This window comes from Anomaloglossus baeobatrachus, chromosome 7, assembly GCF_048569485.1.
Source record: "Anomaloglossus baeobatrachus isolate aAnoBae1 chromosome 7, aAnoBae1.hap1, whole genome shotgun sequence".
Classification (NCBI taxonomy): Eukaryota; Metazoa; Chordata; class Amphibia; order Anura; family Aromobatidae; genus Anomaloglossus; species Anomaloglossus baeobatrachus.
This window is the reverse complement of record NC_134359.1, coordinates 216,103,976-216,112,310: the sequence shown is the minus strand read 5'-3', so window position 1 is coordinate 216,112,310 and position 8,335 is coordinate 216,103,976. Positions and strand designations below refer to the sequence as shown.

The 8,335-nt window shown below is 38.1% G+C and overlaps 1 protein-coding gene across 1 annotated transcript in view; it reads right to left on the bottom strand.

Annotated features, from left to right (window-relative positions):
• Window positions 1-3,063: 3,063 nt before the first annotated feature.
• Window positions 3,064-8,335, bottom strand: part of METTL22 (methyltransferase 22, Kin17 lysine) — a 285,223-nt gene continuing 279,951 nt past the window's right edge. The window contains exon 11 of the mRNA XM_075317898.1: window positions 3,064-5,886. Coding sequence (XP_075174013.1) covers window positions 5,851-5,886 — 36 coding nt within the window. The 3' untranslated portion in view covers window positions 3,064-5,850. The remainder of the gene's footprint in view (window positions 5,887-8,335) is intronic.

Here is an 8,335-nt window from a genome sequence, read left to right as displayed (position 1 = left end):
GTGTTATGGACACGACAATGTTAATGTAAGGTGTCATCGAAAACGTTTTATTATTTCCCATAAATCAATAGTACACACGAAAATATGAAACTTTGTAACACATCTTATTAGAGAAATCGGCTTCTTCTTTCTCCTCCTGGATTGATCTTTTACTTTCAATTCACAGGTAAAATTTGTCTTAAAAAAATGCAGACTTTCCCGATATTGAGACAGGAGATAGCCATTGGTGCTTATAAGATTCTAGAGAGCGGAGGGAGGAGGTGAAGCTAGTGGCAGGCATAGACATTTTGCTGTAAGTATTCTTGAAACGACAGGCTATGTTCACAACAATAAAAACGTTGCATTCAAAACGCCCATCTTGCAGAATTCTCAATGCATTTTTGCAACATTTTTTGGGTGCCGATTACGTGTGCTTTGTTTGAAATCTCACAACTTTACCTGGTACTGTCAAAAGCAGCTTTTCATTTGCATAAAAAAGCAACAAAAATGCTGCAAAAAAGCTGCATGTGAACATAGTCTAAAGGGGTACTCCTCTCTTATAAAGCGATGGTATACTTCTAGGATATCACATTATCTTATGATCGCTCCTAATGAAGGGGCAGCAGTGCTGCTTTTGGGATGTCTCCGCTTGTATATTTTTCCTGTGCAGCATCACTCCTGGCCACCAGGAGTGTACAGGGAACGCTAAGTATATGTACTGATGTTATGTATCAGGGCCCTTCCTGAGCTGTCCATATTTTATCTTCCATGTCCTGTCAGGTAGCAGCATGCAGGGTGGGATTTGGCACTGTTAGACACTAATGCTGCAATGTTTGGCAGCCAGTAATAAGAAAATGCCAGCACCTAAGAATGTATATTTGGAGATTTACAAATATATTTTTAACACATTAAAAGGACAATTAAATCACAATGGTCGCTGTTTATGACAAACACAGAGTATAACTGGAATTGTATTTGAACCCCCGGGTCAAGCATTGCACCTTAAAGAGACTGTCAGCACAAAGTGACTGTTCAAACCAAGCACATGCACTCGGTGCTTCATGGCGGGGTGAAACATTTAAGTGTACCTTCCCTCCTGCTTGTTTTCCTTCTATATTTGCCTTTCTCTAGCTATATGAAGCCAGAGCTGTCAATGAAAGAGGAGGAGGTGGAATGAAGTTTGAGGGAAAACCAGTGATATGGTGCATTTATATGATTAGCCCCACCATGATGCACGAGCGCCTACACTTGGTTTGACTAGTCTTTCTGTCCTGACAAGAGTCTCTTTAAGGCCCTAAAAGTAGCCCTTGAAATCCATACAATCGGTCAATGAGGCAATCACATTAATAAAAAGCTTGTGCCCCACCACTTATCAGATGAGTTAATATTTTAACACCTAATAACATCTGGCTCTGCAGTTTGGTTCTTTAAAGGGGTTCTCCACTACTAGGACAACCCTTTCTGATTCTATATGTTTCCCCCAGGTAAAATAAAAGTCTATCCTTCCCTGCAATGCCAACGCCATTCCAGCGATGTCGGTGCTTGTGTTCCTGGGGCTCACATGACAATTAGACATTAAGTGAATCCCATGTCCAATTACTGCTGCATCCTCTTTCCCCACCATAGGACACAGGAGCAATCAACATAAAATAGGTGGCTGCCACAGCGCTCACTTACTGTTGTTTACCTCATTTGTCCGAAGGTGGTGATTCGATATGGGGCTCCTGTGATGTCACAACATCACGTGACCTCAGGGAACACGTGTACTGACACCACTCAAATGGCGCCAGCATGGGAGGGAAGTATAAACTTTTTATTTTACCTGGGGGAAACATGTGGAATCAGAAAGGGTTGTCCTAATAGTGGACAACCCCTTTAACACACAATACAAACACAATGAACGTTTATATAGCCTAGTCAATGTAACTTACTTGCTCATGCATTAGTTGCCTATAGGTCATACTAAAAGTGCCCTTAGTTACTATAGTAACACATCTGTATTCCTTCTCATGCCAAGTTCTGGACCACATCATCTGTAAATGTCATTTGGAACCAGTATGGTGACACAAGTTCAAGTTCTGAATTGACTTTGAGGGTCTATATTTACTGAAGGTCTAAATTTACTTGATCTAAAGCCTGGATTAATATTGAAGTTTCTATTCTAGATTCAATTTAGGGTCTTGTCTGGAGTCTGCACTATTTTTTTTGGTCTAGAATGGGGTATGGTTTAATTTTACATTTAGGCCTTATTTATGGTACATCTTCTGGCATGGTAACATGGATGCATCTCCTGGAAGAACTAATGTAATAGGGCAAATGATGGATTCTAATATAATCTCACAGTCTGCATATCACAACAGAGGAACACAGGTATTGTAGGGTAGTATTATATGCCAAGAAAGTCATTACACTTTGGCAACTTTAACTTCCCCAAAGCCGTATATAAAGGGATAGATTTTGGTTTCAGCATAAGAGGGTTAGGAGGGCAGGCTGACCTTTTGTATTAGGGCCTGGAGTCATTAGATACACTTCTGTGTTACATAGATAGATCTTCACATTAATATGTTATAAATCCTTATTACAAGTGGAGTTGAGCTAAAAGATTCTGAGAACCCAGGTCTATGAAGGCTGGACCTTTTTTGATGAACATGTCCGATGCGATGTCATGCATGCGTCAAACTGTCAGCAGGTAGGGGGAGATTCACAGGGTCTTCAAAATCTTTATGCCCAACTCTAATTACCAGTGTTTCCAAAGTATTTTTCTCAGGCAAACAATGCAGTGTTATTACCTGGACTGTAATACTCTGACCATGGTCTTTATAACCCCCCCCCCCCCCCCCCACCAAAAAAAAAACTAAATTGACAATAAAATAAAAAAGCATTTTTATTTATGTAAGGGACATATACTGAAACATTCTCTGTATAAGTGTATTGCTATTTGTTTGTACACACACTCTATGCTAGACACACACACTCTATGCTAGACACACACACACTATGCTAGACACACACACAAACATCATTTAGAATAATGTATAGTGAAAAAATGTAGAACATAAGAATACTTCAAGTTGTTTTAAAAACTTTATTTCAATAAATATATGTATCAGAAGTAGAATTGTTATTATAAAATCTCTATTTTACACAGTTGTGCTTTTATAGCCTCATTTTAAAAAACTGCAAACATTTCACTCAGAAATAAAAGTCTAAAAAACCACAAACAGGTCTAAAATATGCATAGTGATTTAACAAGAGGACACGTATTTGTTCACGCTAGAAAAAAAAAAGTCCTTAATGTGAAAGTTAGCTAGTGATATACTATTCATAGACTAACGTTACATGAGGATATTCTGCAGGTAAAAAACACACATGTTTTTTGTAAGTTTATGCGGCGGGAACGCAGAAAAACGCAAGGAATACACATCTAATTATGTCAATACCAGGACGTTTCAAAAAGAAAACAGCTTTATTTAAAGGGTGACACACCAAACAGAGACAAAAAAAAGCAGGATCAATAACACGATAAAAAATGCTGTATCAACAAAACACAAAAACGCAAATAAAAAAAGGTTTCACTGCAAAATTCTGGTGTAAGGACTTTGAAAAGTACCAAAATATAAGCGCAAATTTTGCGACTTTTGGAGTTTTCACACTAGACTCATACAGCTTCGGCAAAAGCTGAGATGGGATTGAGGTGCAGCAGGGGTGGGAGGCCACATCTCGCCCAATTCATGATGAGTTGTGACATTATATACACCAGAAATCTCACTACAGTAACTGACTGGAGAGAGGCTTTAGGCGTTGCACATGGAAGCACTTACCACTGCTCAGATGCGGCCAATTTATTCAGAGGCGTAAAATTATCTTGATGAATTGGGCCCATTATCTTTAAGTATTAATGTAAAAGATGAAATAAATAGTCTTGGTACTGAACTTGAATATGGAGTCAGAATGTTTTAGAGCAGCTACAGTTGATCCATATAAAGTTTTGTAGATAAAAAAATTCACAGAAACTAATACTTATTCTATTCAATACCAGTATAAGAGTCAAGTGGGTGGAGTTAATCCGTGATTGACAGCCCTCTCTGTGTGCCTAGACCAAGTAGAACTTCCACTGGACTTGTAAACGCATATGAGTTTAAACCAATAAATTACGAATTGCTCCAAAACATTTAAAAAAAAAACCCCCAAAAAAACAAAAAAAAAAAAACCTCACATTTTGGTCAGTGTCTCTTGTTGTATAATATGCTGCCCACAGGTCAGACTGCATCTTCAACGTGACAGGTTGTTTTTCATATAAAGCCTGAAATTATGTCAGGCTGTTCAGTAAGATCAATTTCTGTGCTTTTCTTTTATTCTCCTGGGAGTGTCAGGACTGGAGATTTTGCTTTGAAACCTACTTTCTTAAACCTTAAATCTAGTCCTTAAACCTGTATCAAGAAAAAAGGTTTCTTAAGAGTTATAACAATACATGTTTTGTCATGTTAGCCACATTCAGAAGTGAACAATTTTCAAATTAAAATAGTAACTGAAATAAACAGGATATAGTTTTGTTCTTAAAGAGGTTATCTGACTTAATTTTTTGTGCAAGTGATGGATCCTCTTTTGAGTTAAATACCTTTTATAAATCTATGAGCTCCCAGGATTTTGACGTTCTTTTATATTTTGTGCTGCGTTGCTGTATTGCAGAGATATTCACGTTTGTTTCTTCTGGTGCGCAGTATGTGAAATCTCCGCTTGTAGTGCAACTGGGCTTTCTCCCCCTGTCTTTGTTATTATAGTGGAAGGACAGGGTGAGGAAGGTCAGGCAGGCAGACAGGGGTGGGAATAACTAGCAAAAACAGACCCACCTATTAGATATTCCACTGCACCTCTTATGAAATAACTGCATTTCACAAACTTTACTTGCCTATATTTCAGAAAGTATACATCCGATCTCACAACTAAAGGTATGTTTGGAATCAGCATGATAGCATCAGTATAGCACTGGCTTTAGTTTATATATGAAAATTCTGGTGGTTGGTCCTCTTTAAGGCCTGCCTGCATGAGCTAGTGAGCCAAAATACAGAACAGAAACAAACAGAATATAGTACAAATTTTGCATCAACCAAGTTAGTTGTTTAGTTAAAGGGATGGTTCAAAGGCTAAAATAATTATCTAAATCCCTATCTATTTATTGACCCAAACAAAACTATTCCCTACCCTTACCTGACCACACTAACTACTATTAATTTTTTTCTCTACTTTCCTGTCTGATGACGTCACTTACGGGGGTGGCACTGGTCTTTGAATGCTGCATGGTACTCAGACACTGCGCACTGACACGGTATGCTGCTCTGTTGCCATTTCTACCAATCTGAGCCAGCAACACAGACTGTGCTGTCACTGCAAATCACACAATGATAGCGTGCAGGGACCAGAACAGCCACTGTAACAAATGTTACTGAAGACAGTTCATTTTAAGGTAGGGACAGAAGCTGTGTCAGTGGCCTCAGCCTCTGCACCCTGATGATGCTTTGTTTGAGTATTGCAGCATGCACTGGGATTCTCAAACAAAGCCTCCTCAGAAAGAAAGTAGGTGGAAAACAAATCAACAGTAATTAGTGTAGTGAGGGAAGGGTAGGGAATTTTAAATGCAGCCATATTAGAAATTAGTTTAGATTGGGGCAACAAATAAGTTTCTTCAGTCTTCAGACCACCCTTTAATCTAAATAACCCATAACAGTTTAGTATCTAGAATATCATCACTTGCATACATTCATTTGAAGGATTATAGATGGCTCCAGGTCAGTGTTTTTCTAGTTAATACTTTTTTTTTTGCCTTCGTTGTACTTCATATTTTTGTCCTCTTTAATGTAGTATGTAAAGGCATCAAATAAGAGAAATAGCTGTAATTTTCCATATTTCCTGTTGAAAAAAAATAAAACAGTTAAATTATAAAAATAACTTAAAATGTGCTTAATCGGAACCGCTCACCAGGTTTTTCCTATATAAAGTATGGCCACCCCTGTATGTCCTTATATAAAGCCTTCTAAATTGTACGTCTGACATCATCCACACAGTCTCCCCAGTCTCCGGCAGGCCTACTTGTCTTTGCCCTTCCGAGGTACTATAATGTGGGAAGTACTTTAAAGGAGTCTAAAGTTTAAAAAGTTAAAAAAAATATATATTTTTTTTATAAATGAATTCCGGTTTCTTTTGGGTACCTCCTCATAACAGTAGTTTCTGATGTTTTTTCCCAAAAGAAAACAAAACTTCATGTTTGTGTGAATCAGCCATCACAAAATATGCAAAGGATTGCACAACTCCTTAAAAAAAATAATTATTATATATAAATATATATCACTGAAGCCAAACGCAACCTTCCCCAAGGGTGACAACCATACTAACTCAGAAAGGTTCCACGAATAGTCACCTACTGGAAAAAGCCCATACTCCTGGTGGCCCAACCTCCAAAAGATGGTTCCCATTTCTTTTGGGTACAACTCGTATATTTTGAAGTCCTTTCGAATGCCAGATCATGAGGGAATATGATAGCTAAAAATATACTGTCCATCTCTACAGGATTCAAGCATTATTTTACTATAGTGTAATCTATGGTATGTGACCCAGAGACACATGGGTATGTGACAGCATACCCTTTCTGAATAGAGAGGAGTAAATTGGACATATTACATTAAAAAGGTTATTTTGATCAAATAAATATATATTTTCAGTCATTTTGGTCATGACCTAAGAAATGTCGAATAGCTCAGACATATTTTCCCAACTTTGGCAATATGTCCAAACTACTATTCAGACCGAAATGTTATTTTAAAGTCGCCATCATCATAAACCATGCGCAAAATGACTAATGCTGAGAATCAGCTTGGATATTGTGTACACAGTAGATGGATGAGAAGTTTCCCTGTTTTCTGCTTCTGTGACAAGAGAGAGAAGCAGAGGAGGTATTGGTATTTGCTGTGTGGCCTTGGAAATAAATTGAAAGCTTAGAATTTTCTATCAGATTTTTTTTATGGTTTTGAATCTCAATAATACTATGTCATTGGTACTTGTAGGTCTGTGCAGCTGCATAATTTCTAAAGGTTAAAGGGATTGCCTGGGACTAGAATATTGATGACCTTTCCTATATAAAAGTCACCAATATGAGACTGATGGGGGTGTGACACTTGGCACTAGAGATGAGTGAACTCGTGGAAGTTTGGTTAGGCACATGCATCTGAACCGTATCTCCACGGGTTCGGATTTGGCCCGAACCACAATGGTAATCACTGATTGGCAATGCGGGTCTTTGCCCACAAGCAGCCAGCCATAAGCAGATCACTTCCAGGGATGGATTTTTCCATTGTTTTTGGCGGGGTTGCACGCTTTATCTGATCATGCTATTGTTACCCCCAGTGTGAGCTGATCAAATACTACATGCGGCTTGCACTGAGCTGCGTACCTTGGCACAGCGATGCTCTCACGAGTGAAGTTCCTACGTAAAGTGCTCAAACTCCGAACACTGTTTGTTTTTTAAAGTTAGTGTTCGGCAAACCTAGGGTTCGCTCATCTCTACTTGGCACACCCATTGATCAGCTGATACCTACTCCAACTGTGGTCAAATGTAAGCAACGTAGCGAAACTCCGCAGCTCCAAACATTGGTCACTGAGGATTACTGCAGTTTATGTCCCATTCACTCAAAACAGGAGAAAGTACACTAACACAGCAGTAGCCGGTGGAGCATTTGGCCAGCATGTTGTGGTAATTCATTAAATATGCATTGCAAGAAATCTGACTTCTTAACCTTTCCCACCCAAGTCACTTTCACCATCCTGACCAGGCCACTTTTTTGAAGTCTGACATGTGTCATTTTGGATGGTAATTACTCTGGAATTCTTCTACATATTCCACATTGTACTTTATGTTCATTGTAAATTTAGGTCGGTTTGATTTTGCATTTATTAAAATATCTGAAGATTGGTGAAAATGTAGAAAAATCACAATTATCATACTTTGATCTTTATGCCTTTAAAACAGTTAATACGAAACAATTACCATATGTCTTTTTGTGACGACACTAGAAGGCTACAAAATTCTTTTATTTTCAATAAGATTTACAATGCCTACTTTTTTAATGAACCACCTTACTTTAAAAAGTGACTTTGAGGGTCCCATATGTCAGAAAAAACTCAGACAAGATCTCATTTTAAAAACTTTACTTCTCAATGTATTCAAAGATGCATTCTAAAAGTTTGTCATCCCTTCAGGTGCTTCATGAGAATTAAAGCAAAATGGAAGGTAAAAATGAAAAATTACTTTCATCGTCTTAATAATATGCTGCTTTAGCTCCAATTTTTAAATTTCTACTAGGGC